The sequence below is a fragment of the Cavia porcellus genome, unplaced genomic scaffold (genome assembly GCF_034190915.1).
Source record: "Cavia porcellus strain 051 isolate PalLab524CR breed Dunkin Hartley unplaced genomic scaffold, mCavPor4.1 scaffold_5, whole genome shotgun sequence".
NCBI lineage: Eukaryota > Metazoa > Chordata > Mammalia > Rodentia > Caviidae > Cavia > Cavia porcellus.
Genome location: NW_026947488.1, coordinates 4,063,877 through 4,088,688, shown reverse-complemented (window position 1 = coordinate 4,088,688; position 24,812 = coordinate 4,063,877). Strand labels below are relative to the sequence as shown.

General features: G+C 31.8%; 1 protein-coding gene across 11 annotated transcripts in view; it reads right to left on the bottom strand.

The window, feature by feature from the left end:
- The window catches only part of Sycp2 (synaptonemal complex protein 2), a 69,879-nt gene that overhangs the window by 19,805 nt on the left and 25,262 nt on the right, over nucleotides 1-24,812 (bottom strand). For 7 of the 11 annotated variants that reach the window (XR_010047266.1, XM_063248083.1, XM_063248086.1 and 4 more), the window contains 17 exons: nucleotides 21,839-21,899; nucleotides 16,349-16,497; nucleotides 15,479-15,553; nucleotides 14,916-15,056; nucleotides 12,099-12,198; nucleotides 11,181-11,338; nucleotides 9,133-9,202; nucleotides 8,773-8,830; nucleotides 8,157-8,290; nucleotides 7,599-8,017; nucleotides 6,044-6,171; nucleotides 5,256-5,292; nucleotides 1,898-1,968; nucleotides 1,745-1,802; nucleotides 1,247-1,302; nucleotides 839-896; nucleotides 218-386 (listed from right to left, as the gene is read on the bottom strand). Coding sequence is in view for 8 of the 11 variants with exons in the window: in XM_063248083.1 (XP_063104153.1) it covers nucleotides 218-386; nucleotides 839-896; nucleotides 1,247-1,302; nucleotides 1,745-1,802; nucleotides 1,898-1,968; nucleotides 5,256-5,292; nucleotides 6,044-6,171; nucleotides 7,599-8,017; nucleotides 8,157-8,290; nucleotides 8,773-8,830; nucleotides 9,133-9,202; nucleotides 11,181-11,338; nucleotides 12,099-12,198; nucleotides 14,916-15,056; nucleotides 15,479-15,553; nucleotides 16,349-16,497; nucleotides 21,839-21,899 (1,942 nt within the window). In the remaining 3 variants the exon portion in view is untranslated. Of the gene's footprint in view, nucleotides 1-217; nucleotides 387-838; nucleotides 897-1,246; nucleotides 1,303-1,744; nucleotides 1,803-1,897; nucleotides 1,969-5,255; nucleotides 5,293-6,043; nucleotides 6,172-7,598; nucleotides 8,018-8,137; nucleotides 8,291-8,772; nucleotides 8,831-9,132; nucleotides 9,203-11,180; nucleotides 11,339-12,098; nucleotides 12,199-14,915; nucleotides 15,057-15,478; nucleotides 15,554-16,348; nucleotides 16,498-21,838; nucleotides 21,900-24,812 lie in introns of those variants that run through there. The other 4 variants (XR_010047267.1, XM_063248085.1, XR_010047268.1 and 1 more) reach the window with 4 other exon arrangements.

The following is a 24,812-nucleotide window of genomic DNA, read 5'->3' as shown; positions in this document are numbered from 1 at the left end:
AGGAAAATAGTAAATCATACTTATAAGACCCTCTTAGAAAAATATAACCATACTACCAAAACAATGTAACAAAAATATAAGCCACCATAGTGTTTTGTCCTATTCATAAGCAAATGTTATAAACAATCTACATTCAAAAATGTACTTTGCAACCAATACAGTTATAAATGAAGGAGCAAAATTCTTTGCAACATTTCTGTGTAAGACAATTTCTTACTTGATCTCCTACTTTTATGTTTCTTCACATTTTTATTTCTGCTATAGTCTGCTAGCTGTGGTTTTGATTTTGGTTCTCTTAGCCAGCTGATATCAGTCTTGCTGTCATCACATTTATATTCTGTGTCGGTATCACTAAAGATATTTTGCTTTTTCCTATTTGTTGTAATCTATGAAGAAAAAAAAGCCTTGAAGTAGATGAAGGAATTTGTCTATTATACATCATGCAAGGTTAAGTTAAGCCAACAACAATAAACTCAAGTTGGTGAAGAAAACTAAATTCTCATTTTTTAAACATACTAATCTATAAGGAATTAAGGACTTATCCAAGGAAGTTTCTCAGAAATACAGATCAGGGTAGCAAGATTTATTTTTAGGAGTTGCTAATAAAAACTTAAAAAAAATTTACTTCATTGGCGCTATAACTTAATAAAGTTGGTATATTTTTCTATTACTAGATGATTACAAACAACTCAAAGACCATAAGACATAGTATAAACACAGATAATCTCACAGAAATTAAAAATCAAAGTACTTTTGCTTTATAGATCTTAATCTTTATCATTAAAAACATACTAATAGAAATGTTTTTAATAGAACATGTTAGGATACTATAACTTACTCTTTTATCTTTTGTTTCGAAAGAAGATTCAAGTTTATCATGATTCCTTAAATCTGCCCTTAAGTAAAAATATATATTAATTTTAAAATATCTATCAAGACAGTATGCACTAGAACTTGAGTTTTCAGCCTTAACAAGTGATGTAATTCTGGCCAGGTCACTTATTCTCCCTGGCTCAATTAGAAAACAATGAAGTTAATAAAGCACTACTAAGTCTTTAGAATCAATGTAATTAATATTCAAAATACTAAGAATTTATAAATTAAATTTTAAAGTGAATGCTGAAGTAATCACAATGGGAGTAATTATGACAGTAGTATTTTTATCCACTCATATGTTAAAAATTCTCAGAAAGACTATCAGAGATTTTTATCAAGCTCCATTTTAATCTAATAAAAAAACACGTACAGTTTCACTGGATTATCCATGCAGGTTTCTCTAGCTGTTGCTTGAAATTCTTGGATCTATATGGTGGATAAACATTTTTTTAAAGTTCTTGTGTTGAAAGAAGGTAAACAAAAATTTAGGGCATAAGCATAAAACCTATTTATATCACAGAATTATAAAATTCAGCAACAGAATCAATTTTACTGTAATATTTTTGTTTAAAAGCTAATAAAACACAATATACTAAAAGCAAAGCAAATCTGTTTTAAATCTTCACAGAGTTAAAGTCTTTCCTACCTTCCAGATCTTTGTGTCTATTATTCCTAAAGATTAAAAACAAAACTACAAAAACAAAGCAAAGATATATCTGGGTTGGTTATCCGAATAAACTATTATGTATTGTAAAACTTCGAAGTGTATCTATAAGATGTGCATCAAAGACAAATGCTGATAATTGTACAGTAAATCTAAAATATTTAGTGGATAACTATACAACATAATTATTTGTATCTAGCTTACTCCAAGTTTTATAATAGGCTCATCAGCTCCATTCAAATTAAAATTGTAAACATCATTCCTGTGAAAATGAAGACAAATATTAGCTGTGTTGTACAATAAATATAATTTCTTCAAATATGAAGAAAATTAAACATTTCCTTAAGAATTACTTACAATGGGCATTCAGAAGTAACATTAACCAAAGTAGTCTTCAGTTTTCTGTAGCTTTTTTTCTGAACTTTTCCCTAAATACAAGAATTTACATCCTAGCTTTAAACCTGGACATTACTGTCTGTGTAAACAAATCATATATGCAATTAAATTTTCACACATTTTTTAGCTGTGCATCCACTAATATAAGGTCAGCATTTTAAACATTTCCCTTAATGTAATTGAATAAAAAATATACTCAAAAGAAATTCAAGCACTTAATAAAAATGTATGCACTCCATTGCAGCATTGCTCACTATACACAAGACATAAAAGGCAACTGTGATACACGTGTGTGCATGTGCGCATGCGTGCACGCATACACACACACTCTCTCTCTCTCTCTCTCTCTCTCTCTCTCTCTCTCTCTCTCTCTCTCGTGCACACACACACACGCAAATACTACTTAATCTAAAAAAAGACAGATCCTGCCATATCCAACTATAAGGATCAACCTTGAGGACATTATGCTACATGAATAAGCTTGATGCAAAAAAGAAAAATATTGCCAGATTTTGTATGTAAACAGCAATAAAATACTGAGCTCCCAGAGAACTGAATGGTGATTCTAACGGTGGAGTAAAGGGAAGGAAAATGGAGAGGCTGGTCAAATAATACAAAACTCACAAATATGTAAGACGAATAAATTTTGCCTAGAGATTTACATAGAACATGAATAATATGGCTAATAAAATATATTGTATTGAGGATATTTTCCAACAGTAGATTGTAGGTGTTTCTGTAACATACACAGAATGGGAAGCTCTGTGAAACAATGGAAATGTTAATTTACTTGACTGGGTAAACTTTTGTTATATAAAATCATCTTATATATCCCTTAAATATACAGTGAAAATATCCAACATCCACGATTTAAAAGCACTAAAGATTTAAAAACATGTACTAAGACAGAAAATATTATAAATCTAATGGAAAATTATTGTGCCTTTAAAATTTACTGATGTATATAAATGATCATCTCACTAGTATTCTGTAAATTAAATTTGAATGATTCTAGAATCAGAAAATAAATACATTTCTATTTTGGTTCAGATTGATTTGCTTTATACACATAATAGAAAATTTTAAGAGATTAAAATTCTGTATGAAAGAGTTAGAAAGATATCAGATGGTATTTCTAATGCTATCTGCAATATTATTAATATAGCCTACAACTCAAATTATATTACCCAGACCATAAAATAATAAGGTAGGAAATAAAATAATTAATACTAATAATTTTATTTAATATATTAACTTCAATTAGATAACGTATCACTAAATTATTAGTCAAAAATAAAAAGATGCATGTCTAGTAAGTTACAAACATTAAAAATGAAAATATTCATCTAATAATGCCTCAATTTGAAATACTGACAATTTTATATACTTTTTTACACTGTTATAAAAAGTATATGCTCCAATAATACAGTGATCCTCTGATCTCTTACTTATCTTCTTCACGGTTTATATCTAGATGTCCCCCAGCAGGCTGGTGTGTGTAGGTGGAGCTTTTGGAGGTAACTGGATTATAGGGGCTTACAGATGATTTGCCCTGAGGAGGCAGCTGTCTGGATGGAAGAGGCAGGTCACCAACAGCAGGACCCTCAGGGTATCTCCTTCCCCTGACTCCTCCCTTCACTCTTCTTCCTGGCTATGAGATGGCAGCCAGCCTTCTGCCATGCTCTTTGTCAAGCTGTCTTTCCTTAGAGTCTGTCAACTACAGACTGAAATATCAGCCAAAATAAACTCCTCCTTTAACTTGTGGGTATCAAGGACTGTGTCTCAGCGACAAGAAAGTGACTGAGACACTTACCCTTTCCAATATTATTTTTCATTGTTCAGATACAGATGTTCACTCATCATCTATATATAGTACATACTAGGTAAGAAAAGACATTAAACAGGAGAAAAGACATTAAACAAAAGATCCAAATGTAAATAAAAATATTACAGAGTCTATATAGGTGAGTAAATGTGTTAAAATACCAAAAAACCCATGCCACACTTGTCTAAGTCTGGCTTATTTTGTTTAACATGATGATCTCTAGTTCTATCAATCTGCTATGAAAGTAAAAGGGGCACTATTTGGGATTGGGGTCAGGGATAGAGGGGAGAGATATAGAGAAAAGGCAAGACAGATGATTTAAAGCACATTGTATCCATGCATGAAAATGTCATAATAAAACTCATTATCTTGCACAGTTAATGTACTAATAATAATTTAAAATTTTAAAATCCAAATAAAGGCACAAACATACTTCCAAACAATTACACTGCAGTAAAAGATTTAAGAAGAAAAAATACAACAATGGCTATTTAAAAATACACAAATTATTACAGTTTCAGAATTCTTGCCTGTTTTTTTTCAAGTCAGGGCACCTTGGAACATTTTTATAAAGACAGACAGACTCCAAGCTAGGTTTGTAGAGAGGACTAAGATCTTAGAAATGCAAAGAAAGGTGAGACAGCCTGTTTACCCAGTTCGAAAGTTCTTTCCAAAGGGAGAAAAAGATAATAAATGAATACTTACGAAAGACACTCACAGAAACTCATTATCCTATTTCTACCAAATAAAACATGTATAGAAAATTAATATTTAAAAATAATACAATCTTTTACAGCACTAGTGAGCCATTCTATGTCTCCATTTAATTCATTCAACAGCAGGATGAAAGATGGTTTCTGAACACTGGAAAGACATAATTGGTGCTATGTGCTTTAGAAAGAAAACACATTCGTCTTGAATATGATCAATGGACTTTCACAGGTGCATACTGTAGGATAAAGGAATTATATAACAACAACCTAGGAATCGTAAGTTAGAATTGAAAATAAAATGATAGGAATTGGCCTCACCAGAAAAAGAGAGTCAGGACAAAGTTACTGAGAGTAAAATTCAAAATCTGGCAAATTAAGTGTACACACAAAGTTAACTTAAGTAATAAAGATAACTTATTTCAAGCGTTGATGAACAATAAATGTTTCTAGCAACATTGGGGGTTCCAGAAGGTTATAACTGTCAGGACAGCTGGGATTAACTATCAAAAAGCACGGCAGTAAGGATGTAATGAATAATGCACAAAGAAAGCAAAAACTCCTGGGCTTATGTAAAAGAAGGATTTACTTTGAAAACAACAGGAAGTTAGGGAGCTGTTTTGAGTACCTGCTACTGAACGTGTCAGTTGCCATACACAATTAGCAATAGTCTAAAAACCTTAAATATAATAACATATTCGTATTTTTATGTTACTAATATTTGTGTTTATAGTCAACCATCACATTTAATTATAAGTTTGGTAGTTAAATAATTGACACCTACCTTACTGTGCTCTTGGTCAGACTTGTTTGAAAAACCACTAAAAAAAGATTTTGACAATTTTAAAAGAGGTATCAGTACCATATTTTTCATAGAAGCCTTTTTGTATGGAAAAATATTTGAGTTACTAAATCTACATCCAACATTCTATAAATAAGACAGCCTTATTGTGATATCTTTGTAGTTCTGCTCTCAGTAAATAGTAACTATAAGACTTAATTCTAAGTTAGATCATTAATGTAGCAGAAACTAAAAAACAGTTCAAAATGAATGGTTCTGCTATGAAACTCATTTTTATCATCCATTATATTAAGTCCAGAGTTAATTTAAACTTGAATTAATAACCTAATGGTCAATGAGTAGATTTTTTTTTGTTAGTAAAATAACTTTCAGAAAGATTTCAGCAAAGAAATATATTAATTACTACATGAAAATAATTCCTTTCAGTTTAAATACCATATTCCATTAAGCAGTATATTTAAATGTATTAGTTTTACTTGTTGACAGATTCTATAAATATAATTCTAAGATGTCTGTATTTATTTCTATAATGGCATACTATATCAATATTGTGTTTCTGATACTTTATAAAATCTAACCAGACACTAGGATGGCATATTTCAAACTTATTTCCCTTTCTATATAAAGTTAACTCATGAAATTAATGAAATTCATGAAATATGAGGTTGTTAGTGAAACATTATGTGAATGTATACTTGAAACTTACTTTTAAAAACTATAAAATTAGTTGCACTTGTAGAAAAATATTTGTCTAAAATTTATGCACATACCTGTCAATCACAGACTCCTTCAATGTTCTTGTAGGCTTTGTGTCATCTTTTGGTTTGTATCTCTTATTAATTTGGTTTATCAAGGATTCTGCTGCATCAGTAAACATCCTCCCCTTTGATTTTTCTCTCTAAAACAAATTAGAAGTTACTTTAAAAATCCACCAGTTAACTTTCAAAGGAAAACAAAAGTAAGAAGAATATTCATAAATAAAATAAGTTCTAGGAAAGAAAGGGAAAAGTAAAAAGAAATCAGTATGCAATATGTGTATATATCAATTTCCCATGATGAATGCACCTATTATGGATTGCAAACATACACTAACTATAAAAGGTAAGAAAAAAAGAAATAGAAGGGGTTAGGAGTTAGTACGTTTGAGTGTTATAAAGCTTTAACTCACCCAAAATAGTTTTTTAACATAGAGAATTGTGGAGAGTAGTCTATAGAATGTTTTAAAGTTACTAGATGTGTAAATTAAAAGGACCAAGAGCTAGTTCTTTGATAATAACAAACTGATGAACTTCTAGCCAAGTTACATAAGAAAAACAGAGAAAGAGAAGTTAGTATTATCAGTAATGAAAGAATGTGTGTACCTTAAAAGGACAATAAAGAAATGCTGTGAATTCCATGTCTGCAAATTTGATAACCTAGATTAAATGTACCAATCCCTTGAAAGATACAGTCTTCTAAAATCCATGCAAGGAAAATCTGCTCATCTAAATATGCCTCTATGTACTAAAGAAATTTAATCAATAACCTAAAATAAGATATACCAGGTACACATGGTTTACCGTTATATCAATGAGAAAGAAATATCAATTCTCCAGTCTACTAGAAAAGAAACGTAGGAAATACTTCCTAACTTGTCCTATGAAGTCATTATCATACTAGTGCTAAGATGAAAGACATTTTAAAAAAAGAAAAGCATAGGCCACTATCTCTCATAGTAAAAAGAAATCGATATGCAATATGTGTACAAGTTTACAGATGTAAAAGTTCTCAACAAAACATTAACAAATCAAATCTATTAATGTATAAAACAACCATTCAAGTTCCCATAAAACCTTGTATTGGTTTAATGAATCATTTAGGAAATGTTTGACATGCTTTATTTAAAGCTGTGCTAGGACATGCAGGAAAACAAATGTTGAATAAAAACAGTCTTTGCCCTGTAGAGGGTTACAGTCAGAAGAAAAATCACATAAAAATAATCATTTATGCAAAAGGAAGGTAAGAATTAGGAGAAACAGAAGCAGTTCAATATGCATGCATAAAAACAAATGGGAGGAACACCACCATACATACCACGAAAGAGAAACTGCTGAGTTCATCTGTTCTATATATATTTAGATGCCTAACATATGGACAATACCACTAGGACTGTGATTGCAGAGAGGTGAAAGAGGAGTTTAAGGAAGAATTCATTCACCATCTAGGCACTGAATTAAAGAACAAGATTTTAAACATGCCAAATTTGCAGCAATTACTTTCTTTCACTGTTATGTTATCTAGTAGGCATCTTATAAATAGGCAGAAATAAAAACACTGAAAGCTCACCATTTTTTGTTTTGAACCCGAGGAATCAGGCTCAGAAGTCATTTCTTTCTCTGATTTTCTATGACTTCTCATATTTTTTCTAGAAGGGCTTTTATTACTAATAGCAGCATTCACATCTTTTGATAATACGTACTTCTTCCTATAGATTAGAGATTCTTCAATAGTCTTATTTAAGAGAACTGACTTAAAAGTAGTTTCAGATTCAATATGCCAATCACTCTGTTCTGTATTTTCAGTCCGTACTGAACATTTAGGATGATTTTGTTGTAGACTGTTTCCTTCGCCAACTTCTGGTTTATCTATTTTGCTATGCTCTACTATTTCTTTCTTATATTTTCCTTTTCCTGTTTCTTCAGAATCATGATCTGATATTGAAGAGGATGACTGTTGTTTGGTATGGTTTTTATTGATGCAAATATCTAGAAGAGAAATTAGTTCTCATAAATTCACAGTTGTATAGTATCTAAAACTAGTAAAAATAAAAAAAAATGTTTATTAGATATTTGAGAAAATTATTTCCCTGAAATACTACTACATACAGGCAAACATGTGCTGCACCTTGATTAAATGTGTCTCCTGATGAAGTATTGGCTATCTGGTTATTACACAGCTTAATAGTTGACACAGGTGTCCAACAAGCCCATTTGGAGTGCAGTTTGTTTTCACAGTCATTGTCTAAAACATGAGAAAATCTAGAAAAGAAATTAATTTTATTATGAAGCACCAGCATATACTGTATACTTTATAGCTTATGATCTAGATTTTTCATTTAGTCCATGTTTATTGAAAACAACCTGTAAATGGCACTCTGGCAATATTTTCCTTAAGGCATGATTAAAATTACAATCTATGATACATCTGATCAGATTAAAAATACTAGAAAAATGTACCATTATGACCACTATGTTTATTTCTACCTATGTATTTCTTACCTGTTTTATACATTCTACCGTGAATTTAAAGATTTCACAATAATATTTCATTATTTTTTAAAAATTGCACTGATTTAAAGTCTCTCGACTAGGAAAGAACTGGCAAATATGAAAAAAAACTATAAATTATTTCCCACATATCACAATACATCAGTAATGATTAATGCTATAACTAATAGTACATTCAAATCTGTTATATACATCTAAAAATAATATATGATAATATATTCTCTTGTACTTACACAGGCTTATCTGTTTCTCCCTCTCCTTGTATATCAGAACTAAAATCCTGGAGCTTACCTACATAAAATAAAAATAATATCATTTTTAATGCAGCTGACAGAGTGCTAAGTGGGATTTAGTGTAGAATTCTATAAAAGTTACATATTGGGATGAAGAGATTTATTGATTTTACCCCTTCAGACTCGCATTCATTAGAAAGAGATTACACTGTATTTCTTTCTAACCTTAAAAATTCCCTGCCCAGAATCAAACATATGAAATATTTACTTTCAAATCACTAAATGCTGGTATGACTGAAGGGAAGTACAGAGAGAAGTACTTTATACATTTTAAAACTACTAAACCCAAAATGTACTTACTTAAATTTTGATTCTGGAATTCAATGTCCTTATTTTGTGTCTTTTCTATAACTTTAGCAGTTTTGATATGCTATAAAAACCCAGAAAACACGCTTATGAGTTTTAATTAAGGCATTATATACAAACTTATAAAAGATTTAATGCTTGAAAAATAAGTTTTCCTAGGTATGAAAATTGGGTAGTATTCATATTTCATAAACATTATGTCCTTTTTAGAATACTGCCTATCCCCAAAACATAACTTCCACCAAAGAGGAAAAAGATCCTTCAAATTTTTAATCACATCCATAGCTATACTAGTAATTCAATTTTTGTGTTATTGATCATTTCTAAAAGTTCCATGGAACAGCTCTTGTTGCTTTCATGGTCTGTATCTCTCTTTCTCTTTAGTTAAAATACACAGAATACTTGTAAATTATTAAGTATGGTTTTTCAATCATTGGTCTTTGCCCAAGTAACTTCTTGCATACAGCAAGCGTCTCTCTTTCCATAGCCAGATTCACATTTAATCCAGGTCAAATACAAGATCTGCTATCATTATCACAAAATACACTTGTTAGGCTAAAATATTTTACCTTGTCTTAAGTATCTTCCCTACTTCATCTAGCTAGTGGTTCTCTATATCCGGGAGAGAAGCAGTTATAAAAATACATCAGTGTGCTTTTTTGCTGTTACCATGACAATGGTTGTATGGACAACACACAGTACTAAGATGCTCATCATACTCCAATATTCAGGATCATGCTACACAACTAAATATGGTGCCTTTATTAACAAACACTCATGTGGACAACAATAAAGACCAGTACCTTGATTATTTCTTCTAGTATCTTCAATTCTTCAACCTCATCTTCTTCCACATACCCATTTAAATTTTAAAAGACCAATAGGATTTGCTTTGTGTACCTTTACCCCAATACTGTTTTGAGAAAACTGCATACTTATGAATTAACATGATAAAATTCAGTCTTAAATTTAAAATGAACCCTCAACACTAATATTTACAGTTATGCTTCCCCTTTTCTTCTCACTACTATTATAATTCTTTGTATGTCTCTACTTCCTACTTAAATGGATCATTAGAAATTCACTACCTTTGTTTTCTGATCCCTTTTCTGTCCTCTCAATTATCTAGAATGAAAACTTTTCTCAAAATCCACTTTATTAGCCTTTATGGATATTTCAAAAATTAACTTCCACTCATCTCTTTAAAAGACCTCTCTCCTGATTCTCTTCTTCCCCTCCAGCTGTACGGTTAGGCACTTGCTCTTTACTGGGCTCTTAGTCATGCTATATTCACACCTGAGAATGCTTACATGATTGTGTAATTATCTTACTGTCTAATCCCACACTAGATTTTGAGGCACATAAGACAAAGTGCATTTCAATCACACAATTCTGTGCCTACCAAAGTGTTATAGGAGATATTTAATTGTACAATTAAAGAATGACAGTAAGTCCATTCTCCTACCAAATGTTAAAACTGGCATTTTAGTGATGGATGTTCATAAATTTTATTGTAATTATAGTAAAGTCATATGCTAACAAGAGTCTATTTTCAAGGACAATAAATGGTATCTGGAAAAATATTTAGTTTTGTAAACTTTCAAAAAAGTTTTATATATAATAACTTGAAAACTATTCTTTTATAATTAAGTTTATTGGTACAACTTAATGATCACATTCACTGTAAGTAATTTGTACCTATGTATGATATATTTTAGTTCCACTTTCCCCCCGCATCTTCCTCCCTTCTCTTCAGCCTCAAAGGGAAAAGAAATAAAAGAGAAACAAAAAAAGCAATGAAAATAAAGCTTTGTAAATAAAGACAGGAAAACTATTTTTAAGATAGTATCAAAGTATAGTTATCTTAGCCAGGTGTGTGGTACAAACCTGTAATCCCAGCACTCAGGAGACTGAGGCAGGATTATCACAAATTTGACAGCAGCTTAGGCTACAAAGTAAACTCAACACTAGCCCGAACTTCATAGTGAGACTGTCTCAAAAAACAAAACAAAACAAACAAAAAAAGATCAAAGTATAGTTACCTTGCCTGTATTAGCTCTTCTATTTTTCTCTTCCAATGGTCTAGGTTTACATGATACATTGTTACTCACTGCATTTTCTGATGTTTTATAAATATCAGCTTTTTCTGCAGGACTCATCATTTGTAGTGGAGGCTTAATTTTTCTTCTTCGTGGTGTTGCTAAAAGGATGATAGCAAATGACTAAATTTTTATTTTCTATTACTGAGATACATTTCAGATGATAAAGGTAGGCAGGTTCTAGAATGCATCTAAGGTTTTTGATCTAGATGACAAATAAATGTGCAAGTCATTTACAAAGAAAAAAGAGACAGAAAGGACCATGTATTCAACTGTAGTCTTATGAAATACAAAGAACCTGTCAAATATCAGACAATTTCCCAGTAGGTAACTGGACTTCTGGAATAGAAGGTAAACCTTAAAATGTCACAAAAACAAAGATTTTATTAAAGCAACTAGCATATAGCAGAATTTTTCCCTTTCATTTAACTCAATGTGCCCAGAATTAAATTTTTCACAAAGATTTATTGTTGAGTTTTTATTTAATCCTTTAAATACGATGAGACATAGATCTTGATCATATTATAAAAACATTAGTTCTATCATTAGCTAGAGGATAATTTGAACAAAGTATAAATTGGGAGTGAGGAATTAAGATCAAGCATTCTGATCACTCCAATGTTTTAAATCCTATTTGCTGCTTAAATTATTAAAAATCAGTAATGCTGGATATTACTGTTTTGAAAACTAAATACTCATTTCCTCTTTCTTCTTAAAAAGACACTTGTGCTTCATAGTTTATCAATTATTGTACCTCTAAATTAACCTGTAAGTAAGTTATATCTAGCCTGTTCCTGAATTAAAAATGCCTTCTTTAAAATATAAAACTTGTTAACAATCTTTCAAGACCATAAAACTTACATGTGTTGACTAAAAGCACTGGACTTCTCACGGTGTATCTATCTGCACCAGGAACAATCATTGATGCTTCCGACATTTTTCTTTTGCTTGGAGTAGTTATCTTAAATTGTGAGAAATAACCACAGTAAATATACATTGTGTTTTAAAACTAATTTTTAATTTTACTGCAATTTTACTCAGAATATTGCTTTGCATGCAAAAGATATACAGCTCTCTCTCTATATATATACATATATAGATCTGTCTACATCTAATCTATCGCTCTTGTCTGTATATGTATTTTTTTTCAAGTTACACAATACCCAGAAATTTCCATGTTTTAGGCTATTTGAAGGGTTTTATCCTCCTGTTTGGCATTGAATAAATAAGTAGCCCCCCAAAATAAGAAATATTGTTTTACAGAATATTTATAGACTATCCAGGCTTAATGCAATACAGTAATTTTATTGTTGTTCTGAAGAGTGCTTACAGAATATCTAGACTTACACAATTCAGTAATTTATTTTTGGCTTTTTGAGATAGGGTCTTACAATCTATTCCAGGATGGCCTAGAACTCACTATGTAGCCCATGCTGGCCTCAGATTTGCAGATCTATCTTCCTCAGGCTTCCAAGTCCTGTGATTATAGGTGTATACCACCAAGCCTAGCTAACAGTAATTTTATATACAAGCATGAATTATTTTATTGATAGGAATCTACCTAATGTCTTGCAATTTCCTATTCTAACTTGAGGATATTTGCATATATAGTTGTGTTACATTATTTGAATGCTTTCTTAATGTTAAGCATTCTTGAAAACATTCACACATCTTTGAAAACTGAATGATCTGTGTAGACTAAACTGCCTTTGAAGTACAGAGGTTACAGGCAGAGATCCAGCTACTTATACTAATAAAGATTTATAATTTTCCAGAGTAACTGATATGAGTAACAAGGTAAGTAAATAAAAGTAGGGCCTACGAAGTATAGGAGTTTCAGAGTGCCACAAAAACTACAAACAAGTAGATGATGACTTATTATATACAGTAGAGGCACAGGAGAGCTTTTTTAAAAAACTATAAATAGCTATGTAGTGGGATGTGAGAGACAGATGGTGAGGACAGGAGGATAGTTTTAAGATTAATGGGACCTGAAAAGTTATTCATAAATGTCTCATTTAAACCTTATTGAAAATGCAGCAGGAATTTATTAATAGTGTGCTTTCCCAGTTTTGCTGTCAAGACCTTTCCAACAGTTTGTGATCTGATAGGTTTGAAGAAGGGTCTAATAAGATCATCTTTAATATAAGCACTCAGGGTGATTCTGATACAGAGATAACAAAGCTAGCTTTAATGATCTAATTCTACAGAGGAAATGAAATCTGACCTTTTAAATTTTATTAAATACACAAAACTAAAGGAGAAAACACTGAGTAACAAAAAGCATGCCAAATTGTATGGTGAGACTGATAGCTGCCTATGGGTGAGAGTCAGCAAAAGCCAAAATAATAAGGAAAAGCTGCATGAAAAAAGGACTAGCATCTGAGACTTGCAAATGTAAGTAGGTGTTACATGAATAAAAATTTTTAAAAATGTGAATGTTTGGGGCCAAGAATAAGAACAACATACAAATAATAAAATGACCTTCCTACTCACGCTAAAATTATAAACAGAATGAGTAAATTTTAAACTATGTTAAAAATTATTGAGTCAATGGGATAATCACAGAGATCATAAAGCTTTGTGAGGAAAAGAACACTCAGGATACTGATACATCAGAAAAATCAATAGCGCACTGGAGGTAGCTAAGACAATGAAGTAATAGTTTTAAAGACTGATTTAGAAACTACAGCATTAACCTACGTGTTCTGAGATGAATAATGGAAAAAGGAGTAAGAAAGAAAGAATCCAAGAAACATTATGAAAGGACAGTTTTCAATTCGTCGTTTCCAGACATGGGAAAACAAGAAGCTGGTATCAATGACATCGTAAGAAAAATTAATGGTAGTTTTATTGAAGTTATGAGAGGAAATGCTCATTTGAGGCACAAAATACAGTGTCTGGGGTTAGACTTCAGGAAAAGAGCTAGAGAGACACAAAAGAAAATACTGGAAAACAGTGGAGATGTGGCTATAGAACTTTGAAAACAAAACTGGTACACTTAAAATGATAAATGTAATGGTAAATTAAACTCAAATCATGCCAATTGAAAAATTTCTACATGGAAGAAAGCAAGAAGACTTGTTATAAAACTCATAGAAAACTTCAACAAAAGTGGAGAAAGAAGTATATCTGATGTAGCAGCAGAAGTATGAAGTAAATTAGGGAACCAAAAAATTATTGAAGGAGAGGACCTTAGGAAAAGACCTTCAATAATGTCAAAAGTCCTAGCAAGGATGGAAAAAAAAGGCTGAAAGGTATTCCAATAGATGTGGTCTAGAGGAAGTTTTCAATTGAGGGAGAGTAAAAGGAATAAGAAAAACTACTAAATTCACTGCTATTTTTCTCCTAAATAAATGGGTTTTGGGTTGCAGTTTGGACATTCAGTCTCTAAACATAATAAATTTATATTATACATTATAGAAAGAACAAAGATAAAATACAAAGGGTAGATGGAAAAAATGGTAGCTCGTCTATCTTTAACTTAGAATGTCTAAGCACATAGTATACCTTGTCTTAATTCCGAACCCCTACACATGTATGTAATCTGTTAAAATAGAACCTTCTGGTTACTGTGTTTTAAAAGGAATTAAGACAATTAACATTTAAGTTCTAGATTTTTATCCTGCACTTATATGTAGCAATGATTATAAATAACTATTTTGATACCATATTTACCTCTGGCTGACAATTTTTTCTGTCCCTTTGGTTATTGATAGATTTTGAAGGGTTAGCAAATTCCTTTTGGGTGTTAGATTTTTCTTTTAAATTAGTGAGTTCTTCTTCAACATTTGAGAATTGACTTTCTGGCACAAGAATCTGTTGGAGAATGCAGAAACAACTATTTTTAAAAGTGCAAACTATAGAAAGTCCTCAAAAACTACTGGCTGTCTTAATGCAGCTCCCTTTCACCTACATTTATAAATATCAACCTCTTTTTTGATCTATTTTTATGATGTGACCCAACAAAAAATTCACTTTGCAAACAAGTTTTGCCACTAATGGAAAGACATATGCCTTTAATTTTCAAAGTTACTAAAATTGGTATTTATTAATAATTCTCTACTCTCTGTACTAAAATAATCATTAATAATTTTAAAAATACCATGTTTTCTTAGAATACCATTTACATTGATACTACTTATTTTTAGACATTTACCCTCCAATGTCAACTTTATTACTGTGCTGCTATTATTTAGTTTTAAACTTTGTCCAACAATAAAAGCAAGTCAGAAACATACCTGTGATCCACTTGCATCAAAAAGTATATGCACAGATGTTTTGGCGACTGAAACACCTTGTTTTCTGGAAAATTCCTAAAATTAATTCAGAATGATGAAATTTTCTTGTTTAATATAATTATTTTCTACTCTTTTTCTTACACAATTACCAAATTACATCAAATAATTACTCTGAATGCAATAAATACCCTTCCTTGGAACACATCAGTTCCTACTAACACTTCCTACTAACGGTCTCCTGAGCACATCATTTTGGTTCCTGTATGATGCTTCCTCTCAAATGCAAGTTGTTATTCTTAAAAAATCTTTTGTGCCATCCAAACCTGTCAACAGAATCTCCCTCCAAAACATCACACGTATTGTCACCTTAGATTCTCAGTTAAACAGTACCTGGTTTCTATTATTCTAGACAGCATCTTATCTAAATCCTATTCTTCTACTTTAAAAGCGAGTTTTGAACTCTGTCTCCACAATAATGCTTTACCTTCAAACCTGACTCAATTTCTTTCTTTCATTTTCCTTACACCAATTTTGTACTTCTGGGTAATATCTGTGTACTTTTCGTAATACTTTGAAAACAGTATTTGTCTCATTTCAATTTTTAAACACATGGAAGGAATTCATCAGATGTTATAAATAGTTACTAATTCTGCAGGCGCTTATGCTGGAGAGCTAAATCCCCAGCTTGAGATACTTTCTAAAAGATGTCTCAAAGGATATGGCTGACTAGTTGATAGTTCTTCCATCAAATTTAAAGAACTAAAATCTACATGTCATTTTAAAAAGTCTAGAATAAGAAAAAAGCAATGAAATTTATAGCCTGAAATTGTATACAGTAAATATTTATTCAATGTTAGTTTAAAAACTTACCCTGTATTTACTGGCACCAAAAATTTTTTCAACCACACTGGTGATTTCTAGTGATGCGTCAAAATACAAAAGCAGTTCTTTCCCTTCTCTCTTACCAATTTTTACTGTATTTTTCAGGATTATAGTCAATAGCTTCTTTGATTGTCGCACTGAACACAAAAATATCACATTAGTCTAATTTATACCATGCTATATGATTAAGAAAAATACACAATACTTTAATTAAAATGAACTAAATCAAAATTCAAACTTCAGAACTGAATAGTGTTTAAATTAATTAATTTTGGTATTAAGTGCCTATATAAAAAAAGTCAGGTCAATTTATCTTTCAGTCAGTGTCCTGATCACTAAGTTATATGGTACTGCCATAACTAATGATATAAAGCCCAGAGCAGATTGCAGATCCTAGTACTTTCTTAACAAAGTATTTCTTGATAACAGCTGAAAGAGTTCTTTTAATTTTAAAAAGGCAAAATAGACAGTAGCTTTAATTCATTATAATTCTGTATTTCTATGCATAATCAGCTTGTCAAATATTTCTATTAAATATAAAGTTATATTAAATATATTAATAGTAAATAACATCTGATAAAAAATTAAATGTGAAGAAAGTGAAGAATAGGGGCTGGGGATTTAGCTCAGCAGCATAAGCGCCTGCCTTGCAAGCAGGCAGTCGTTGAGTTCAATCCCCGGTACGGATAAAAAGGAAAAAGACAAAAAAAAAAAAATAAGAAAGTGAAGAATAATATATTCCTGGTTTCCCAAAGATTTTATCAATCCAGTGAAAAGTTAAATACTGTAAGTACCAGTTTATAAGAAGTAGTCACATATCATCTCCCAGCAAAGTTTCCAAAATTTTAACAGGCACCAAATTAAGTTGCCTATATTATGACCTAAAGGTCCAGCATCAAGGCCACTGTTTTTAAGAGGGTTCTTACTATTGTTTGAGAAGTTTCCACATCTGCCTCCAGAGTATACTTTTGTGCAGTGGAAAGTACGCTGATGGAGAAGCATCATACAACACAGGAAACTGTATTCTATATAACTAAAAAAGATCTGTAGGCCATTCAATCATTTTTCCTAAAGGACAAAATACCCATCTGGGCTCTGAAAAATTCTGATTCTTAGAAGCCCTGCCCAAGTAAAGGATTTTATTTGCTTTTGGGCAATTACAGTCATGAAATTCTCACAGTAATGTCCTTTGATGGTACCAAAAATTATTAGGTAATGGTGACAGTTTCTATCTCAGAATGGTATTTTTTTTTTAAATATCATGAGTTCAAGTAAAATGTTTTCAGGTTTCTAATACAAATATTTAGGTAGCTTTAAAATAATTTTTCATGTTTTGGTGATGAAAATTAAAACACAATCTTTATGGATAGTTTTGATTGGTTCATCCTGATATGCACTTTTTTCTGTAGCTCCCTTTATACTTATAGTAAATGTAATATCCAATTTCACTGCTTGCATGTATATAACATTAGAATTATTTAAAATGTGTGATTTGCTAAGTGCTATGCACCAGGTGCACATAGATGTATCTACATAAACTGTGATAACCTGTATAGGAATGTACTAATGTTTCTTATATTTTATTGAATACTTTAATAAGTTTATTTGCTCTGACTGCATGAACTAAAATTAAGCTTGCTTTGCATTTCAATTATTAGCAATATTACTGAGACTCCAGAAAAGTTGTTTTCTTGCTTACTATAAAATCCAAGCATTTACAGATAACAGATCAGCAGTCTGTAAAAACAAAACAAGGTAGTTCTATAGGATTCCAGTATACTATTAATATTTTCCATCCTGAAAAGTCATTTCAAAAAAATTATGAAATTCATACATAAAAAACCCAATTTGTTAACCCAAAGGTCTGCACAGAGTATTCCATGTTAATCAAACATGGAACAAAAGATAAGAGAAGAAATTAAAAAAAAAGGTGTTAAGAGGTTGAATGAATGAACATGGAAACTGGTTAATTTCCATGAGAGGAGAGGAAAACAGTCAAGAACCACTGTATATGGAGAATTTAGCAGTTTATCCTACCATTTTTTAAGGAAAGAAATTGAGGAGATCTTTGGGTACATGTAAGTTCAGTTTCAGACACAGTTTTTAGATACTTGAAAATGTACCACCATACCAATTCTAACTACAAATAGGCTTTGGACATTCATTTTATATCTGCACTCAAGAATTCAGCTGAAAATCGGACAAATATATTTAAAAATAACTGTGGTCAACAATACAATACCAAATGTGAGGAAAAAATCAATATAAGGACTGACATATACAGATTTTCATTATAAAAGGTACTATCTTGACAGTTGAACAATTTCAGTGAGATAAATATATAACATTAAGAACAGAAGTTAGTAACAAAAGGAAAAGTAAAGAGTAAAACCCACTTTTTTCAAAATTTGCTATGAATGGAAAAAGAAGAAAATACAAGATCCAAGCTTGCTTTCCATTTTAAAATGCAGACATGTGAATCTCTTTATATGCCAATAAAGGTGGAAAAAACTACTGAAAGGAAGAATATAAAAGATACAAACTCACGGAGCACTGATGTAGACAATGTGAATGAAGAATTCAAAGAACTTATCCTTCAATAGTAGGTAACATCTTTTTATTTACATAGGAGTTTTTTAAAAAATGATCTAGATGCAAGGATATAGGAAAATGCAGGAGCCAAAATTTATAGGCTTTCCTACCTTAACAATTCATGTTTTCCTCAAATATCTCATTGCAAAAGAGAGGAAAGGAAAAGGTGAAAAAATATTCTAAAGGTAGTTATAATTTTAAATAGCTCCTCTTGGAGAAATAGAAAGGGGAGGTCCCTATGCACACAGAAAACTTCTAAGTAACACTTAGAGCCCAAACTTGTATGCTGAAAACTTCCACTTTTGAGTGAGGTATAATAACACTGTGGCAGGTCACTCTCCAGCTAGAAAATGGTAAGAATAATCAGATCTGTTTGGTGGCACTAGGGATTGAACACAGGGCCTTGTGCTTGTTCCTCTGCCAGAGCTACATCCCTAGTCCTTTTTGATTTTTTTTTTTTGAGACAGACTGATTAAGTTGCCCATGTTGGCCTTGTGTTTGTTATCCTCTTGCCTCAGTCTCTTAAGTAGGTAGGATTAAAGGCATGCATCAATATGCTTTTGCACTGAGCTACAACTCCAGCCCTTCCCATTTTTTTTTAAGACAGGGTCTCAGTAAATCGCTAAATTGCCAGGTTGTACTTGAACTTGTGATCTTTCTACCTCAGCTTCCTAGAATGCTTGGGAGGCTGAGGGAGAAATGTGCACCATTAGTCAATTCTACTGCTAGAATAAAGACAAATCACTGAGTATTTAACAGATCAGTAAGGCCTGGAATAAAAAAATAGAAAACTTAAGAGATTTTAAAGGAATGAATGATTTTTGTCTGTATTGTAGGGCAGCACAAAAAGATGGCAAAAGCAAGAGTTCTCTTGTGCAACTGATCTAGGTAGCCCATCCACTCTGTACACGTGTATGAATACCGGATACCTCATAAACACAGACAGTTATTATGTACTTATCAAAATTTTTTTAAAAGCAGGGTTGACAGCCCATTGATATTGCAGACTTAGAAAATGTGGCCGGGGGGCTGGCCTGAAGCACAAGGTCAGTTTCTCCCTCAAAACATTTGCTAAATTCTGGACTGAGCGGAATGAGAAGCTGGAAAGCAGGGTAAGGAATCTTTAAAGGCACAAATGTATCTTTCACAGTCTCTCTCAAGTTCGTAAGACAGAGAGGCAGTTCGTAATCAACAGACTGCAATGACCACACTGAGGAACACAGGCAAACAAGACAGAGAGGAAGCTACTAAAGTGAGTACTAAGGTAGACTAGCATCCATGATTGAATGAAAATCAGTTCTCCATCCTACAAAGACAAACCCTTGAAAATCAAAGAACCATCTGGAGCCTCTGTATTTGTTTCATATATGAAATGCTTTACCATAAAGTTACTTTACACACCAAGAAAAAACAATGTATGAATGGCTGAGAAAGAAAACAACAGACCTCAGAATATGACCCAAACATGATCTAGTAGTTACAGTTAATATATGGTCTTTGAAATAATTACAGTATCCATAAAAGACAAAATAGGAAGAAATGAATGATTTAAGACAGTTACATGAAATTTATTATAACACAAGTTAAAAGAGGGCAAGTATGAAAAACTGTCTCACTAAATGGGGATATATATATATATATATTTATATATATGTATATATATATATATATATATATATATTTATGAATTGAGACATTGTTAACATGTTATTTTCCCACATGCTGATATACAACTCATTCATAAATTCTGCAAGGTTTCTGGAGTGACTGATAAAAACATTCTGAAATAAATGTAGACATTCAAAAGACTCACACTTTACAAAACAATCTTGGAATACTTATAGCAGTTGACAGCATGAGTAATCATTAAAGTTCACTAAACTGATACTGGCATTTAAAAAAGGCGAACAGCTCAAAGTAACAGATTAGCGCACCAACAAAAAGGCCTATTCTTATTTAATCATATCGTTTTCAACAAAGGAACCAAAGAAACTCAATGGAGAAAGGAAAGTTATTTCAGCAAATAATCTTGGAATAACTGCACAGCCATATAAAAAAGAACTTCAATTCCTGCATGATCCCATAACTAAAAATTCATTTGAGCTGGATCATACTAATGCAAATAAGCCTATAAAGGTTTTACAGAAAACCAGAAGAACTCTCTGTGACATGAGAAGTAGGCAAAGATTTCTTAGGTTATAGAAACAATCATAAAACTGTTCAAGTAGACTTAATGGTATCACCAAGGACATCATTAAGAAATGAATAAACAAGATGGAGACCAAAGGAAAATATGAAGCATATCAATCAAAGGACTGCTATCCAGGATACATAAGAACTCCTGGTAGTCAATAATAAAAAGATAGTCCAATCAGAAAAACTTAAAAAAAAGTTATTTCACAAAGGAAAATATATAACTGTCCAATAAGCATATAGAAGGTGCTCAACATCACTGGTCATCAGGAAAATGCAGGTAAAAACCACAATAAGCTATTTTAATGTTCACTGAATAATTAAAATGTCAGTATCTAAATTTATGATGGGACCTATCTGCCAAATTATAATTTTGTCCAGTAGTGTCATACAATTCTACTTACAGAAATGCAGAAATTGGACATTTGGATTTAATCAAAATGAGCTGAACGTGCAACAGCCTTAGAAACACTGACCAGAAAGCAGTCAGATTGATCGCTGGCTTCAGACTACATGGAGAACAGGGAACTGGGAGATCCGAGGAAAATGTAAACAAGGAATTTGACATACTGATAAATACTAAAATCTGAAAATTTTGACTTTGTTTTCATCAGTCTATGTTCTCATCCCAGAGAAGATGCAATTCCTATTCCACATAAGAACTAAAAGATAATTATAAAAGACAATTAGTACCTTCAACACTGTACATTTGCACTTTTTCATCAGGCACAGTGACTGCTTCCCATTGATGATCCTTAAATTTAAAAACAGACTTTGATCATTAATAGGCACTTAGTTCTGATTAAAATTTATTTAAACATCAATTTTAAGATATATAAACTACAAATTATTTTTAGAAACAGCACTAAGTTCATGAAACATATTTCTTGCTCAACTGACTACACATAATAAATGCTAAATAAATTTGTTTATGCTTAAGAGGAAACAATGGTGCTGTTATTATTAATTAAAATAATTTTATTGGCACAATTTAAATATGCATAATTATCACATTCACTGTAGGGAATTTATACCTGTACACGATATATCTTAATTCCTTTTTTCCATTCCCCTCGCCTCTTTTTAACCTCTCTTCTCCCTTTTCAAACCTTTGCTTCCGTTTATCCTTTTTTTCTTTTCCCTTCCATCCTCCCATTCCTCTTTCTCTTTGAACAATTACTTATTTCACAATACCTATTATATATTTTGGTTTCTATTTACATTTTCACTCTCACACTAGAGACACAATATGGTATTTACACATGTGCCCAATTTGTATCACTTATAAGTATGGTCTCGAGGTCTATCCATTTAGCTATAAATGTCTCAAATTTATCCTTCATTGTGGTGGAAATCAATGCAGAGATTCCTCAAAAATCTAGGATTAAAGGTTCCATTTGACGCAGGTATTCCCTTTCTTGGTATCTTCTCAATATATACTACAGTGATATATGTGCACCCATGTTTATAGAGGCACACTTTGTAATACCTAAATCTGGGAAACAGTCCAAATGCCCAGCAACTGATGAATGGACAAAAAAGATGTCATTTTTTATGCAGTGGTGTTAATTTTATTTTCTAAGTCTTAACCATAAAAAGAAGTACACAGTAATACTCATTTTAAAATCCTAACAGTATCTTTCCCCGATTAGGGTGTTAATTTTGCCACATCTCAAAACCTCAGTGTCAAGAGAAAAGTGGTGGCATTTTTGTTTCTCTCCTAAGTTTTGAGAAGCCTCACATGAATTTTCTGCTTTGAGATACAGGCCAGTGCCAACTTTAAAGTGACTCTTGCTTCTTCTTCATATCCTTAGGTAACTTGTTAACTGCTTCCACTTTTTATTATTATGTGCAATTTATAAAAAAATTTAGGACTAGAAATCATAGCATAAAATCCCCAAATATTCTTACCTCCTATTATCCATATTTTATGGTGGGTGATCTATTTCCCTCCAATAGTTTCCTTTTAGTTATCCTGAATCTTTCCTTTTACTTGATATTACTCTATTACCCTGTCTCTCTTCCCCTTAACTTGACCTCTTTTACAAAGATTTCAACTTTTCAAGAATGCTTAGAACTTTTATCATTTAAGTGACACTGCTCTTCCATGAGTCACTAGTTTTTATTTTAACATCCTAGACATATTTCATGCTTTCTTAAAACAAAAGGAAAAACAAAACAACAAAAAAATTCTTTGCCATGACTTACGTAGTACTCTATACTCTTTTAATCTGTTTTAGTTTAACTTAATCTTTATATATCCTTTGGACTAGTTTCTTCTACCTATATTATTGCAATGCACATTTCTGTGGTTATTTTAAAATGGAATTCATTCAATTCAATGGTTTTATTTATCATCTACATATAAGTAGCTTCTATAATTCTGCTTGTAGCTGAGTTTTTCCAGGTGATTAGGAAACCAAGATATCCAACTGCCTACCAGATATCTTCAGCAAAATAGTCCACAAATGTCTCCAACTTAAAGCTAGACTGCTTCCCCTATAAAATATATGATAGCATCTCTATCTATCTAGTTACCTAAGTTTTATTAATCCACTTTTACTACAAACAAGTTTGCTCAATTCTTCCTCCTTTTCAGTCTCTTTAGGATTCATTCATCCCAACTATGTGACTGTGATTTCTCACAGGATTACAAAATCCTCATAACCGCCTCTAGTCTTGCCTCTCTTAAATTCATCCCCACACCCAGACAGTACGTTTTACATGAACGTGCTCCCCAGTGCCTTGTGTATTTCTGACAACTAGGCAAATTTTGATAAATACTCATTGTTGTTACCTCTCATATTCATCACTGGCTCTTCAATGCCTTATTTTTTCCAATCCCCATGCACTGTATGCACTAACCACATATCTTGCAACAGTCCACTTATTCATTTAAGGGCTCAATCTGAGCCTTTGAATAGTTATACAAAAGGGAAAGCTGGTCCTAATTCCATGAATATCATATTCTCCAATGGAAATAGACAACAAAGAATAAACAAAATGATTTTAAGGGGCAACTACTATTACATAGGAAATAAACAGGGCAATGTATGTGGCTACAGAGTTATATCATACTGAGTGACCAGAGACTACTTCCATAAGAAAGTAAGATTTATGCTGAAACCTAACTAGGAAGGAATTAACACGCAAGATTTAAAGGAGATGTTGTAGGCTGACACACCGGAGACAGTGAAACCTGAGATGAACATGATCTTTGAGAGAAAAAGAGATACCTTCAACACAAGAGAATGATAACAGATTTTCAGAGAAACTGCCAGGAATTAGGCACATGGAGCCTTGTAAACTGTATGAAACAAACAAAACAATAGTTTAAGCTGTTACTATGTGCGGAATTATTTCTAGGCAGCGGAAGAGAAAATATAAGGAAAACACAGAGAGGATGTGAAATACATTTTTAGGAAGACGAATCCCTCAGCATCTTAATCACTATCTAATACATACTTTATAAATGTGTTTTATGGTTTCCCTCACAGGTACGCTATATTTTGGATTATTTTCTAGCCAAGCAATACTACTGGCTTCTCATAAAAACAAAATTTCTGTTTCTGAAAGAAAATTCAGTTAATACTACTACTAACAAACCATTTAGGTGAAATGTACTAATGAAAACTGTAACTCCGGGAGAAATAGTACAAATTTCTAG